At 35.9% G+C, this 16,735-nt stretch overlaps 2 protein-coding genes across 2 annotated transcripts; one reads left to right on the top strand and one right to left on the bottom strand.

Annotated features, from left to right (window-relative positions):
- Nucleotides 1–337: 337 nt before the first annotated feature.
- LOC127182589 (uncharacterized) lies at nt 338–7,334 on the bottom strand. The gene is made up of 7 exons (XM_051137914.1): nt 7,241–7,334; nt 6,778–6,830; nt 6,652–6,682; nt 6,154–6,555; nt 3,149–3,274; nt 2,394–2,608; nt 338–1,935 (listed from the first exon to the last, which is right to left on the bottom strand). Exons 1-7 carry the CDS (start codon nt 7,279–7,281, stop codon nt 1,841–1,843), a joined length of 963 nt encoding a protein of 320 aa, XP_050993871.1. The 5' UTR covers nt 7,282–7,334; the 3' UTR covers nt 338–1,840.
- A 3,530-nt stretch (nt 7,335–10,864) lies between these two features.
- fam228a (family with sequence similarity 228 member A) lies at nt 10,865–16,529 on the top strand. Its single transcript, XM_051138969.1, has 8 exons — nt 10,865–10,957; nt 11,943–12,104; nt 13,576–13,653; nt 13,702–13,926; nt 15,770–15,850; nt 15,968–16,055; nt 16,152–16,278; nt 16,378–16,529. The coding sequence occupies exons 2-8, from the start codon at nt 11,973–11,975 to the stop codon at nt 16,451–16,453; spliced, it is 807 nt and encodes a 268-aa protein (XP_050994926.1). The 5' UTR covers nt 10,865–10,957; nt 11,943–11,972; the 3' UTR covers nt 16,454–16,529.
- The last annotated feature ends 206 nt before the right edge of the window (nt 16,530–16,735 follow it).

Below are 16,735 nucleotides of genomic sequence, written 5' to 3' on the forward strand. Positions count from 1 at the left end.
CCAGAGTTTTGAGATTGCAGCGGAGGTGAAGGACTATAATGTGATGCTGCTGTTTGTTTTGAAAACAGCTAACAAAAAGCAAATTAATATATCGTTTTAAAAGCCTATTGTGTAAAGTTTTTAAGTTTGGCACAGGGAGATAAGTACGACGGCGTTTTAGTGCCACCTTAAAAAAAAAAAAAATCTAAGATTACGAGATTAATCTCGTAATATTTCGAGAATAAACTCGAAACTACGAGAATAAAGTCGAAATGTTACGAGAATAAAGTCGAAATGTTACGAGAATAAAGTCGAAATGTTACGAGAAAAAAGTCGAAATATTTCGATTTTTTTCTCGTAACATTTCGACTTTATTCTCGTAACATTTCGACTTTATTCTCCGAAATTGCCTCTTTTGTGCAGTCTGAAATGGCGACCAGTGGTCCACTCCACGGATATCGGTGGTTACATCTGTGTGCTATTCGAACAGGATGTTGTTTCTCAAGAGACTTTAGCCGCTTTTCCACTATCGGGCCGAACCGTTCTCTTCGCTTAACCGTTCCGTTCCGTGCCGATCCGGGCCAGTCAGCACGGATACGGCTTCATTTTCCACTGTGGTGCTGATAACGGAACTCTTTGGAATGTAAACACAAATGTGTCAGTCGTTGCCTTGGTAACGCAATTGTAATATAAACAGAGATATGGATGATGATCAGATGTTTCTGTTTTTGGGACTTTGTTAAATAACAGAAAAAAAGGACACAACTACAAACAACGCAAAAAATAAAATAAACAAAAGGCGACGACAGGTATAAGGTTACCAACAAATGCTGAGGGGATATGCATGCCAACGGAGACGGACAGCGTTTTAAGAACCGTTCGGCACGACAGTAGAAAAACGGCTTCGCCAGTACTTCAGCCGGGGTCCCAGCGCATTGTGGCATATGGATTCATATGATAAACTCAAGCCGTACGGCATTGCAATTAATGGTTGCATTGACAGCTTCAGTCGGTTTGTGTTGTGGGTGGAAGCGTACAATACATTCACGTAAAATACGACTTTCTTTTCCTAATTTTGACATTATTTCTCAAAATACTACGATTTTAATCTCGTATTACTACGAGTTTATTCTCGAAATATTTCGACTTTTTTTCTCGTAACATTTCGACTTTATTCTCGTAACATTTCGACTTTATTCTCGTAACATTTCGACTTTATTCTCGTAGTTTCGAGTTTATTCTCGAAATATTACGAGTTTAATCTCGTAATCTTAGATTTTTTTTTATTTTTTAAGGTGGCACTAAAACGCCGTCGTAGATAAGCCATTTGGCGCCACCGCTTTAAAGCTCGTTTGAAACAGTGATGTCAAATAGCACGTCTCACTGAAGGCACATAAGGTGTCCACAAGTATTTTTCATAATGTAAACATACAACTGATATACACTGCAGTCTGTACGATTTTTTAATGTTTTTTAAAGAAGACTCTTAACCCAAACTGCTTTTTTTTTTTTTTTTTTTTTTTTTTTTTTTTTTTAAATAAAGTAGAACATATGTGAAATATGCTATTTTTCAGGAATGTTCAATAATTAGACATTTCAAATGATTTCAAATAGCACGTCTCACTGAAGTCGGTGTTGATCAATCTGCCCCAAGTTCACAGGCTCACAGCAGTCTGACTTCAAGCAGCATTCTAGACATTATTTTCAAGTAGGAGGTGGGGAAAAATCGACTTTTGAGTTAAATAAGCAGCATAAGAACTCCAGTTGCTGCATTTTGGACCAGCTGGAGTTTATTTAATTAATGAGTTCAGACCTTTATACATATTTATTTGTATTTATTTATTTTCTTCTTTCACAATACTTAATCAATGTGTTCCTTTCCATAATCATTACAGCCACGGGAAGGATTAAAAGGCACAGTCCCTTGGTATCCCTCTTCAGCAACTCCAAAAGGCACTGCAAAAAACAAGACACACCTGAGTCACACATGAGGTTCCACAGTATTGATTCTCCAACTCTAATTTTAAGAATTGTTTAACTATATTAAATTCTGACAGTGTTTTAGTACCTTTTCTACTATATTCTATATTCTACTAAATTTTTCTACAATGTTCTGGAAATGTTTCGACATTATTCTCATAATTTCAACTTTATTCTCATAAATTTCAACTTTATACTTACATCATTTCAAAATATTTCAACTTTATTCTCAAAATAACTTTTTTCTCATAATTTAGACTTTATTCTCAAAGTATTTTGACTTTATTCTCAAAATATTATGACTTTAATCTCGTAATTTTAGATTCTTGGCATTAAAATGCTGTCGTATTAAAGACTGTAATGATAAAATGTTAAAATAGTTAAAATATTCTACATTTAAAAACGTTTGAGAGTGAAATAGTACATAAACATACCATCTCTGTCTTGATCGTCATGTGTTATATTAACATAGCCAGCAAAAAGGATGACAAAATCTTCTGTAAAATCCGCACACTTGAGGTTAAAGTCGTCACAGGGAGATAACTTCAAATCATCGTAGAGAACCCATCGATCAAACATGTTTAAGCCCGCAATTAGATGAGTAAGAAAGGATTGCCTTGTCATCAGCAAAAACTGGAGTTTAAAAGTCCTTAAAGAAAAGCAATTTAAAAAGCATCAGATACACAGGTGCCACACAAAACAACTCTGAAAAATGTAAATGAAAAAAAAAGTAGGTATAAAGCCAACACCTTTGTGATGGCATTTGACAACAAAACATGCATTTCTAAAGTAATTTTTTTTTTTTAGAAGAATCAGAATGTGACTCAAAATAATGCACCACTGTTGTGCTGTTGTCCAAATGAAATTCTTAGCAATGCATATTACTAATCAAAAATTAAGATTTGATATATTTTTACAGTGGGGAATTTACTAAATATCTTCATGGAACATGATCTTTACTTAATATCCTAATGATTTCTGGCATAAAAGAAAAATCGATAATTTTGACACATACAATGTATTGTTGGCTATTGATACAAATATACCGGTGCTACTTAAGACTGTTTTTGTTGTCCAGGGTCACACATGTGTTTTGGGTACGTTTGCTACAATCCATAACACTCAATCAAGGTGGCACTTGGTCTGAAAAGTCAAAGAACCACTGTATGAAATGAACTGTTGTCTTTACCTGTTATAATCATCAATATATAGAGGTGGTGCTTTATCCAGTTGCTGCTGTGTGTCCACCAGAATGAGTAAAGGATGGGGATCGCTGAAACCCAAACCATGCACATCTCCAAGATGTTCAAATTTACTGGAGTAGATAAGAGAAAATGTTAAACGATGTGGCTCAGGACATATTTGACTGAAAATGGGACGCTAAGTCCACAATTAAAGGAGAAGTCCACTTCCAGAACAAAAATTTACAGATAATTTACTCACCCATTGTCATCCAAGATGTTCATGTCTTTCTTTCTTCAGTCAATAAGAAATTTTGCTTCTTGAGGAAAACATTCCAGAATTTTTCTTCACATAATGGACTGATATGGTGCTTCGAAGTTTGAACTTCCAAAATGCAGTTTAAATGCAACTTAAAATGGCTCTAAACGATCCCAGCCGAGGAAAGAGGTCTTAACTACTGAACCGATCTGTCATTTTTTAAATAAAAAAATGTACAATTTATTTATTTTTTAACCTCAAACGCTTGTCTTGTCTCATCTCTGCGATGCGCATGCATAGCTTCTGTAATCCGGGTCATTATGGTATGATGAAAAACTCCCATCTCATTGTCTTCTTCAACGTCAAAATCGTCCTACATCGCTGTTTTACCTTTTTTTGTAAAGGAGATTTGATCTTCTCTGCATGTTCAGTTTGTAAACACTGGGTGGTACTTCTGCAGCGATGTAGGACAATTTTGAAGTTGGGGAAGAAAGGAGATGGGAGTTTTTCGACATACCCTAACTGTATTGACTGTGTTGAACCGGAATCCAAGAAAAACAATAGCAGTTTGTGCAGACTTTAGACAGGACGAGTGTTTTAGGTTAAAAAGTATATAAATTGTCAATTTGCTTCGAAAATGACCAGTCGTTTTGCTAGATAAGACCCTATTTCCTCGGCTGGGATCGTTTAGAGCCATTTGAAGATGCATTTAAACTGCATTTTGGAATTTCAAACATGGGGGCACCATTGAAGTCCATTATATGGAGAAAAATGTGGAAATTTTTTTTTTCCTCAAGAAACATAATTTTTTTTTATCAACTGAAGAAAGAAAGACATGAACACACCAACAATTCAAACTCCAAAAAGTTAATAATCATAAACAATATATAGAAACTGCCCAAATAGAAATAATTGAAACAATACATAATTAATATCCCAAACATTTAGGGGCGGTTTCCCGGACAGAGATTAAGCCTAGTTCTAGACTAAAGTGGCCCTTTAAACCAGATTAACAGTAATCTGCTTTCTTTGTCATGGTTTTAAATAGTCTTAGACTTAGTCTAGTCAGGAATTTAATAGGCTGATTTCCTGAAGGAAGACTAGAGCTACTTCAGGACTAAATTGAAGCTTAAATTAAACCTACCAGGAGGCAGGTTTAACTTCAGATTAACATTGTGTTTCCAGTCTTCATATATCAAAATTATTGGTATCCTTGGTGGATGTAAACAAAGAGCCTGTGAAAATAAATCTGCACTGGTAATTATTTTGATGTTTTATTTAAAAAATAAAAAATAAAAAAAAATGCCTTTTTCTTTAAGTATAATGAAAAGGAATGGAAATGTCACTATGAAAAAGTTTTTTTTTCTCACACACATTGGCCACAATTAATAGCACCCTTTTATTCAATACTTTTTGCAACCTCCTTTGGCCAATTTAACAGCTATGGTCTATCCTATAATGCCTGATGACTCTGAAAAACACTTGACAAGAGATCATATACCATTCCTTCATCCGGATTCACTCCAGACCCTTCAGATTCCCAACTCCATGATAAACTCTCTTGTCTTCAGTTTTCTATAGGGTTTAGGTCGGGGAACTGGGACATCCATGGCAGAACCTTCATTTTGTGCTCAGTGTCCCATTTTTTTTTTTTTGTTTTTTGTTTTTTTTTTTTTTTGTTAATTTTGATGGTCCTTTTGATTCATTGTTCTGCTGGAAGATCCAACCATAGCTCACTATGACTCCAAGACTATTTTCTGCAATTCTCCAGCTGTGATCCTTGGAAAGTCTTGTGCCACTCAAACTTTCTTCCTCACATTGCATTAAGACAGTTTAGACACAGACAAATCACTGTAGGCAGATTGTTAACATTTCCTGTTGATTGGAACTATCTGCAGAACTCTATTTTTTTGTGTCATTATGATGGATGATAAAGGGAATTGACCTTTGTGTTCCCTCATATTTATATTCCTGTATATATTTAGTCACCCTGGTGTCCTAAAATGTAAATGTAAATGGGAATGTACAGTAGATCTTCAAAGATTTTACTCATAATAATTTCTAGGCCAATGTGTATTAGAGAAAAAAATATTTTCATAATGTGATTTTGTTAAAAAAAAGAAAAGATTTTTATTATATATATATATATATATATATATAATTTAATTTTACTTTCTTTTTTTTTTTTTTTTTTAAGAAAGATCAGAAAGTCAAACAATAAATATAGATTTATGTTCCCAATGCTCTTTGGTACTATTTTTTTAGGGTGCCAATATAATTCTGACAATGTCTCTCTCTCTCAAACAGCTATTCTTTTCTCTTTACTGTTTTCATGGGGATATTGTTAAAATATGTAATTCTAACAACAAATAATAACAATACTAATGTTGCAAAACTAACAACAACAGCTGATTGCAATAATTTATGCAAGAATTCATTACAAAGCGATTCCTAAACATTCCTAATTTTATATTTTAACACCTGTTGTGTGCAGTTTACATTGCTTTCTTTTAAAAAGCTTTCTCTTGTTCAAAAACTTGTTTGTGTGTTAATTAATTAATTAATTTGTTTGTTTTTTGATTGCAGTGCTTTTTCTGCCGCTATTGTTTTTCTTGGATATGTATATCAGATATATGTATATCAGCACCAATTTCAGTCACTACAAAAGTTGAGTCTACTTTATTATCCATAATGTGAGTTTTATTTTATAGATAAGCTGAGAAAGGACAAAGAATGAGCTTGAAATGAATTTACCTCAGGGAGTTCTCGCTAACTTGTTTAATAGATGGTGAGCTATAGTCTTTGGGCAAAACAAGATCATTAAACATGTGCAAATGATCCTTTGGCTCACTTAAAGCATTAATTACAAACTTTTCATTATCAGATATATCATTGGTCACTTCAAATGCGGGACAATCAAGTCCCCCAAAGAGCCAAGATGCTTTGGCCTCATTATACAATCCATCTCTTAAAAAGACCATAGGTGCTCTCAGTTTTTCAAAAGAATTGAAAAGAGATGCAATACAGTCATATTGTATATAGCAAATATACAAAGCCATCAAGTATGAATCAGGGACACACATGTTAATGAACTTGTATTTGCCAAAATGACCATCAGCTCTTAAAGAGATGGTGTCGATGGTAAAATCGTCTGATCTAGAAGGGAAAAAATGTATGTTTTAGCACAGTTAATGAAGTAGGAATTACTACTAAGATGTGGATTATGCTTTTTCATTATTTTATGAAACTGACCTTGCTGGGTTCTTTCTCAGCAATTCTTCAACTGTTGGAAACAACATGAATCCACATTTAATGTACTGTTTTTAAATATTATTAAGTTCTAATAGTATGCATTTTTGATGTGAGTGTGATTCATACCTTTTGCCAAGAGTTTGTAGTATTCTTGTGTTAGACAAGAATTCACATCATCACTGTTAGAAACAGGAAGATTATGTATAGCAAAATATTAAGAAATTTACACATCTATTCAGATGCTAAGACATCACAACATTTTTGGAGGGGAATAAACTTTAAAATGGCTTAATTATAGCTGTCTCTGCATTTTAACCTCCTAAGAGAAAGAAGAAGGGCTTAAGTTTTTAACATCAATAAAATTACACACATCAGATTTAAGAGCAGCTTTAAAACAAATCTATGTTTTTCGATGAACTGCTCTTTTAACTTGTTTAATTGCTGGATGCTTAACATACTCTCTGAACACTTCCCGTGTTGAATGAATGAAAATACACGTACAGCATAATCTTTCAAACACTATAGCCTCAAGGAAATTCCTGTTGCTACATATTAACTTTCTTTAAAAAAGTATAACATTCATGTTTACCTGGATATCTCATTTTCCATATTTGAGCACCTATAATTCATTCAAAACCGTCAGTAAGGAATGGCAAGGCTCTTTTTTAGTTTTGTTATCCCGGAAGAGCTGACCTTTATTATGTGACAGGAATGACGTAAATCACATGACGTATTCCACAAGAACACACAAATAACTTTCTGTATATTTTTATTTCAGGTTCAGGCATGTCAGATGCAAAGCTGGTCTCAAGAACAAGATACAAAGCAAACCAGACTCATAGTGATCAAAGTCAGAAAGTCTGGATACATATGCCATGCAGGTGATTTCAAAATCTGTTACAAAAAATAACAGCGTGTACGTACTACTATATAGGCTATAGTTTGTACAGTTGGGAAAAAATATGAAGGATGTGTAGATTAAGGTGTCCATCTGAAATCAAAACCAGGGACATGTCCTTGTTCAGTGGTCAACATATTACTGAAATCTCACTGTTTTATATGTATTTTTTTAACAGTGTAATGATGTTTGAGGATCTAGTTTAATACAATTTACCACAAATTACACTATGAAAGACACTAAATATTAACTGTTGCCAAAAATAGTATTACAACAAAATGATGACTTTACAAAACACATTATGGAAATCAAACAATAAATATGAGAATAAATGATGAATGAAACTTATTTAAACTGGTCTCCTGATTTCTGTGGTCATTAATTCACCAGCTTAATTATGAATTTGACTTCATTTATTAAGGTGGTAGCACATTCAGGTGGCCCTATTCAGTGTTGTGCTACCCCTCTATTACAGTAACTTTATTAAGGCACAGAGACCAAATGGAACTTTTGCATCCAGTAGCCAGAGTTTGGTTCCTCACTAAAGCTAAGCAGGCCAGAGTACACTGGTGGGAAACCCTTTGTAAAAAAAAAAAAAAAAAAAAAAAAAAAAAAGTCCTTGAGTCCTTGTATGACAATGCAGACTTTGGACTGTAAAAAGGAGCAACCTCTTGATGAGGCATTTACTATTAAATGTATGAATGTTTCACCAACAGTTTTGGGCAAAGCTACTTTTAAAAGTAATGCATTACAATATTGAGTTACTCCCTAAAAAAAGTAACTAATTATGTTACTTAGTTATGTTTATGAAACGTAATGCAGTAAGGAATGACGGTAATGCAGTAAGGAATGACAGGGGCCTTTTTTAGTTGTGTTTTCCCGGAAGAGCTGATCTTTATTACGTGACAGGAATGACGTAAATCACATGACGCATTCCACAAGAACACACAAATAACACTCTGTATCTTTTTTATATTGTGTGGGATTTCAGGTTCAGGCATGTCAGATGCAAAGCTGGTCTTAAGAACAAGATGCAAATCAAACCAGACTCATGGTGATCCAAGTCAGAAAGTCTGGATGCACATGCCATGCAGGGCTACATTTCAAAATCTGTTACAAAAAAACAGTTACAAAAAATAACAGCATGTACGCACTACTATATAGGCTATAGTTTGTACAGTTGGGAAAAAATATGAAGGATGTGTCCATCTGAAATCAAAACCAGGGACATGTCCTTGTTCAGTGGTCAACATATTACTGAAATCTCACTGTTTTATATGTATTTTTTTTTAACAGTGTAATGATGTTTGAGGATCTAGTTTAATACAATTTACCACAAATTACACTATGAAAGACACTAAATATTAACTGTTGCCAAAAACAGTATTACAACAAAAATGATGACTTTACAAAACACATTATGGAAATCAAACAATAAATATGAGAATAAATTGAAGGATCCTTAGATCCTTACATGCAAATTATTGTGTTGTGTTTAAATGTTATGTTTGTTTTTAATTTTACTTATAATCATTTATTTACATAATTATTTATAATCATTTTACAATCATTAGTCAATCACATAATTCATATTTAATTATTTATTTGATTATTTAAGTATTTATCAATTATTCATTTATTTATATATATTATTCATATATATTATTCATTTATATGTTTTTATATTTTATATTTCTTATTATTTTGCTTGCTTATGCATTTTCATTATTGTCCAGTTCCATGATTGTGGGGTCTCATGAATTGTTTGGTTCAAGAAATAGATAACAGGGATGTTTATGGAAATTGAAGGTTTATGGGATGTTGAATCCGTTTGATATATCATTGTTCTTTGAGCTGTACTGTTTGTGATGGGAATGCGCCTTACGATCTACATAAATATGTCGTGATCCAACTTCACCTACGGCAGAAGTGAGTATAAGGGGGGTTTCTTTATCTCTGCAATCACCTTTCCTAATAACGTGCTAGTTAGCAAGTTTCGTGGCTAAACGTGCTAAATGCGCCTAAAGTAAACAATCTCTTCAAGCAGCTTGTCACTCCACAGAGAGAAGAGCGGGGCGGGCTGAGTAGAGCTCATTTGCATTTAAAGGAACAATCCCTCAGAATGGGATGATTTTTGCAGAGCTTATTTTGACAAGGTAAAAAGGGTGTTGTTTTACACAACCATTGAGAAAAATGAAAAGTTCCAACCTTAATTAAAACTCACCTGCCTGTTGCTTTCTAGTAATTGATTAGCTGGTTTAGCTTATTTAGGTGCGTTTGATTAGGGTTGAAGCAAAACTATGCAGTGCTGCGGCTCTCTAGGACCGACTTTCACCACCCCTGGTCTATGGTCTGGCTTCCGGTCTCATCAGCATCCAGCTAATTTTAGCTGTACAAAACAGCTCGTTTTGCTACTTGATATTACAAAGTGGTGCGTCTTACCATGTTATTGTAATGTATTATCTTAATGAGCACAGTGGTTTGTTGTGCAAACAGTTTTACCGTTTACTGCAGGTTCTTATTCTTCTGGTTTTTCTCTGTAGTGGCTAATGAACTGGAAGTCTCGCCCATAGTTTTACTTCCGCGTTAATCAAAACAATCATAAAAGGTGGATATAGCACACACAAACAGTATTAGTGTAGTGTAACGTGTAGCCTATAATGAGCACGGACTACCTTGAAAACAATAACGTCTCTTGTATGAATTGATGATAGCGCTCTGCTCTGGTCCAGATTCATTCTTCCATGCTAAAGAAGCGGTAGCTCGCAGCATCCTCTGCTGGTAAAAATAATCAGTTATATAAAACGTTATATTGGTCGGGCTTTTACGTATTCACAAGTTGTATTTGAAATACCAGTTGTTTTGAATTTAATGTGAAACGGTCACATTTGATGGGACAGCTCCAGTCAGGAGCAGGACACCAAAAACCGGGACTGTCCCTGGAAAAGGGGAGCGTCTGGTCACCTCTGGGATTACTAATTTTAATTTAACTAGTCTAACCACAACGGAACAAACAGGGAACTTGACTTCTTGTTTTGTATGTTGTGTATAAAATCAGAGTGATTGTTAACGGAATAAATAACACAAACCAGAGTCATAATTTACGGTTACACAACGCTTTGAACTCTTATGTGTTGAGGGAGATGCGTTGTTTACTTTGCGTTTGAGAGACGTCGCCCATAGCAACACAACAAGGGAAAGGTTTTGGAGTCGCGTGTCCGTCTGCGTCTGTTTTCCGCATCGTCTTGACAACGCTGTGAGTATAAATAAGATAAATAAGTGCGTAATGACTCATTGAGTTGAGTGACTTAATGGATTAGTGGTACAAATACTACAAATACCATATTTGACATTAGCAATTTGACTCATTTTAATTCTGAATCTTGTAGCACCTTCTGGTTTAGACTGGTAAGTTAGAGAAATGTATTATTTTTAATCAGTTTGCCTTAAAAAGTGGTAACATAATGGTTTTGGTGTGTTTCATTCATTGCTAGTCTACTGTTATCACAAACCTTACTGATTAAACTTTAAGTGCAGTGAATGAAGCTTGAGCAGTTTTTAGAATTTAGTTAGTGTGAATGGTGGGAAACTTTCCTAAGTTGCTGAAATGTCTTCAAGATACAGTATCTACAGCACATTTGTTGCTGTTCCTAAGGTAATGCATTGTTTACGTGGTTTACTGGAGGCACTGTTGAATAAAGTGCCTGAACTGGTATGTTTTTGCTGTTCAGCTGCAATCATTGTCTGCTGCAGATTATATACAAATGATATATGGATGGTCCTGCCAGGTGGACTCTTTCAGCATTGTACAGCCCAGGACTTCATGCATGGATACCTTTTCTTTCTTCCCTGCATGTACAGAGTGGTGTCAGGGTGTTCTGTGCTGACAGCCTAGGGGAATTAGATGCTGCACTTCAGGTTACAGACTCACTGAACTCAATACAAGAAGACTCGACCCATGATGTCACAGCCCTATTGTATTTCCTAACATAAACAGAGGCAATACTTGTTTAAGTCAAATTAAGCTTTAAATTAGCAGTAAATGGACTTTATTGTATGTTTTCAAACATATTTAATATTAGTCAGTATTAACTAACTATAAATATAAACTATCAATCAGATGACAGAAGGCATATAGTAGTTAGTTATAAGGTTAATAATTAAGAGGCCTTAGAAATTTGATTCAGTGGGCTTTAAATGGTTAAACGCCATATTAAGCACAATATTGTTGGATTTTAGAACAGAAATCAACAATTTACTTGTTTTTGCATGTATTTTGATGAGTAATGATTGTGACTTGAGAACATCAGACTTTTAGCATACTGTATATCAAAATGTCCAACGCTGCCATAAACCTATGCATATGTCAGTGTTATTGCTCTTGTGCCCATAGTGTCTTCAAACAGCTGTCATCAGTGAACTGATGAACTTCAGTCAGGCAGGACATTTATTTAGAAACAGAATAAACCTCCGACAAACCAGCATGATGACACAAACAAAGACTGAAGATGACACTCAATGCACCCTTTCTCTCAGCTCCAAAAAACACCTACTGGTACACTCACTCTTCCATATAAACACAATACACAGTATATACAGTGCCTTCCAAAAGTATTCATACCCCTTCACTTTTTCCACATTTTATGTTGCAGCCTTATGTTAAAATGCTTTAAATGATCTTTTCCCACATCAGTCTACACTCTGATACACCATAATGACAAGGCACAAAACAGGTTTGTAACAATTCTTCAAATTTATTACAAATAAAGAACTAAAATTATTCCATTGCATAAGTATTCATACCCTTTTCTGGGACACTTGAAACTTAGCTCAGAAGCACTCATATCGCTTGTAGATGTTACTACACTTCGAGTGGAGTTAAACTGTGGCAAATTAATTTGAATGAGAAAAGGTCTAACAGCTGATAATGAAGCAGTGGGACTGCATGAAGCCACACATCTAGAGAAGAGTTCAGAAAAAAATTCTGCTGCATTGAAGGTTCACAGAAGCATGTAGCCTCCATTATCCGTAATGGAAGAAGCTTGGAACAACTACGACTTGTCATAGAGCTGGCCTCCTGAGCAATTGATGAAGAAGGGGCTTTGTTATACTGGTGACCAAGAAGCTGATGGTCACTCTACCAATCCGGTCTTTATGGTGGTGTGGCCAAACTCAATCCTCTCCTCAGTGAAGACACGTGAAAACCCACTTGGAATTTGCAAAAAAAAAAAGGACCCTCAGATTGTGAGAAACAAGATTCTCTGGTCTGATGAGCCTCAATTTCAAGCATCATGTTTAAAGGAAACCAGGCACTGCTCATCATCTGCAGAGTACCATCCCAAAAGTAAAGTGTGCTGGTACTGTAGCAGCCTCATGCTATGGGGCTGTTTTTCAGGGACTGAGGGACTCATCAGAGTAGAAGGAAAGCTCAATGCACCAAAATATTGAGATAGCCTTAACGCAGTCCAGAGCATTCAGAACCTCAGACTGGGCAGAAAGTTCACCTACCAACAGGACAGTGACCATACACACACTGCAGGAGTGGCTTATAGACAACTCTGTGAATGTCCTTACTGTACGTGACCCAGCCAGAGCCCTGACTTGAAACCAAACAAATATTTCTGGAGAAACCTGAAAATGTCTGCCAGCCCCCATCCAAGCTGACAGAGCTTGAGAGGTGAAGAGATGAGGCGAAGAATGGCAGATAATTGCTAAATGCACATGTGCAAAGCTGGTTGCATCATAGCCAAAAAGATCTGAGGCTGTGAAGGTGCTTCAACTAAGTACTAAGTATGAATACTTATGCACGTATGTTTTATGTTTAATAAAATTGCAACGTTGTCACAAATTTGTTTTTTGCTTTCTCATTATGGTGTATGGAGTGCAAACTGATGTGGGGAAAAAAGTAATTTAAAGCAGTTTAACATAAGACTGCAACATAACAAAACCTGAAAAAAAAAAGAATACTTTTGCAAGGCACTGTAAACATTGCACACTCATATAATTTGCTGTCTGTTCACCCGCAGGAACAGTTACACTCTGAACAGCAAGAGGTTGATGCCATTATACAGCCGCTGCTGGAGACTGAGGCTGGATTCATAAAGGTATTATTTTGTGTGGCTTTTCAGACTTGAATCTTACTGTTACCACAGAATCGTTTGTGTTTGTTTGTGTCAGTACAGAATCTGGATCACTACCTTACTCAAAGAGACACACTGGACCTGAGGAAGCGTAAGCTGTTGCATAAACGCTGGACACAGAGTGTGTGGCTGCCAGTACAGCAGAGTATTGAGCAACATTTTACACACCATGGCTATACCGAGACACAGAAGATGAGGAGCATGCATGCACACTATATCAACTACTGTAATGCTAAGGTATACACCTGAACAGGTACAGTATAAGTTCTTATTTTCAGCAGTTAGAATAACCATACTGTTACAGTAGCAATGCACTGTAACCTTAAGATACATGTTCTATGTTATAGAGCAAAATAGAAACATCATTATACTGTGCCATTTCATAGTAGAGAATTTTCCAAATTTAGCTTTTAATGTACAGAAATGCGGTAGGTGTACAGTGCCTTGCGAAAGTATTTATACCCCTTCATTTTTGTTTACGTTTTATGTTGCTGCCTAGTTGAACTGCTTTAAATGACTTTATTTCCCACATCAATCTACACTCCATACACCACAATGACAATACAAAAACAGAATTGTCACAACTTGAAAAATAAAATAAGTACATTGCGTAAGTATTCATACCTTTAACTCAGTACTTAGCTGAAGCAACTTTTCAGCCTCAAGTATTTTTGAGTATGATGTGACAAGTTTTGCACATCTGCATCTGGCAATTATCTGCCATTCTTCTCCTCACCTCTTCACCTCTTAAGCTCTTTCAGCTTGGATGGAGCAGATGCACATTTTCAGGTTTCTCCAGAAATGTTTAATTGGGTTCAAGTCTATAAGCCACTCCTGCTGTGTGCTTAGGTTCATTGTCCTGTTGGAAGGTGATCTCAGTATTTTGGTGCATTGTGCTTTTCTTCTGAGTCCCTCAGTTCCTGCAGCTAAAAAACAGCCTGCTACCACCGCACTTTACTTTTGGGATGGTACTCTGCAGGTGATAAGCAGTGCCTGGTTTCCTTCAAACATGATGCTTGGAATTGAGGTTCATCAGACCAGAGAATCTTGTTTCTCACAGTCTGAAGGTTCTTTAGGTGCTTTTTTGCAAATTCCAAGTGGGTTTTTGCATGTCTTTACAAAAGAGAGGATTGAGTTCAGCCACACTGCCATAAAGACAGAATTGGTGGAGTGTTGCAGTGATGTTCGTCTTTCTGTAGGTTTCTCCTATTTCCATATGTGATCTTGGAGCTCAACTGGACCATCAGGTTCTTGGTCACCACTCTAAGCAAAGCTGTTTGGCCAGGAGGCCAGATCTAGGAAGAGTCCTGGTTGTTTCAGACTTGTCCCGTTAAGGGTAACAGAAGCTACTTGCTTCTGTGAACCCTTCAATGTAGCAGAAGTTTTTCTGAACTCTTCCCCAGATGTGTGGCTTGATGCAATCCTGTCTCTGAGCTCTACAGGCAGTTTTTGACCTCAGGGCTTGGTTTTTGCTCTGATTTTTGCTCTGATCATTTTCAGCTGTTAGACCTTTTATTAAGACGTTTATGCCTTTCCAAATCATACCCATTCAATTGAATTTACCACAGGTTAATTTCACTCAAAGTGTAGTAACATCTACAAGCGATGTTAGTGCTCCTGAGCTTAATTTCAACTGTCCCAGATAGGAGTGTGAATACTTATGCAATAGAATCATTTAAGTTTTTTAGTTTTAATAAATTTGCAAAGATTAAAAAACCTGTTTTTTGCTTTGCAGTTATGGTGAATGGAGTGTTGATGTGGGGGAAAAAAGTAATTTAAAGCAGTTGAACATAAAGAAGCAATGTAACAAAATGTGAAAAAAAATGAAGGGATAAGAATACTTCTGCAAGGCATTGTAAGGTTAAAAAACATACAGTACAGTAACTATATTTTTGAGTTCAGCACGCTTCAGCAAAGATTGTTATTAGGACTATTATTGTCATGGAATAACTCAATAAATCGTGTTTGATCAGTTTATAATCAAAACAAATTAAAGATATGGAAAACTGCAGTATTTCCAATTTCAACTGCACTCTTTCCAGAATCTCCCTAATAACTAAAATGTGTTCTGTGTTTACAGGGTTTTGTGTTTCTAGAGAGTTATGATCCTCTGGAGTACAACCCCTTTCAGCATTATTTCAACGCACCACATTATCGCAAAGTAAATCATATCTTCTTTTTAATGTTAATGGTTAAACAATGAAAAAAGACATTAGTAATGGTGTGCAATTGATTTACTGAAGGATTGAAAAACTTAGCAGACATGTTTTCTGTGCAGATTTCCACCCCAGCACTGGAGGATCCTCTGTCTTTTCAGTCACGAGCCAGGATTAAGGAAAAGACAGCAATACTTCGCTGCCAAACAGGTGCTGTTAATTCTTTAACAAATATATTTGCATGACCAGGCTTTTGCACTGCTTTGGAGTTTTTTTTTAGGGGGACCTTTTAACTCTTTATTGTAGGTCACCTATATCGCCGTCAACAAGTGGAGGAACTTCTCCAGAGTCCACCTATTTCCCAACAGAGCCGTAAACAGTCACAAGCCAAAGCCTCAAGAGATACTGCCTCAGAGAGACTGTTTAGATCAAGGTATTTACTTCAGGCTCACTACTGTGCTGCTTTTGTGCAAGTCACTGTGTTTCTAGCGCTTCTGTTCCAGTAATACTGAAGTCATTTCTTGCTGTTCAGGAGCACATGCACTCCACATGTGGCTTCGGCAGACGGACGGTGCTTCCCCCCTCAGTGCTGGTCCTGTTGTTGTTGATGATATTATTCATTAGGGCCTTATGAACATCAGTTTGTATAGACACATGGGTCTTCCATTACTGAGAATGGTGCTTGTTATACTATTAAAGTGCAATAAATTAAGAGGTGTACAATGTGTAATGTGTCTAGTGCTTGTTGAACAATGAATATTGTGCATTATCCAGAAACTGTAAGGCGATCAGAGTTTAGCAAACAAATGTAGTTAGAACCATACTTAAGTTCACTTAGTTCACACAAAAATGAAAATTCTGTCATTAATTGCTCACCCTCATGTCATTCC

Source organism: Labeo rohita, chromosome 20 (assembly GCF_022985175.1).
Source record: "Labeo rohita strain BAU-BD-2019 chromosome 20, IGBB_LRoh.1.0, whole genome shotgun sequence".
Taxonomy (NCBI): Eukaryota; Metazoa; Chordata; class Actinopteri; order Cypriniformes; family Cyprinidae; genus Labeo; species Labeo rohita.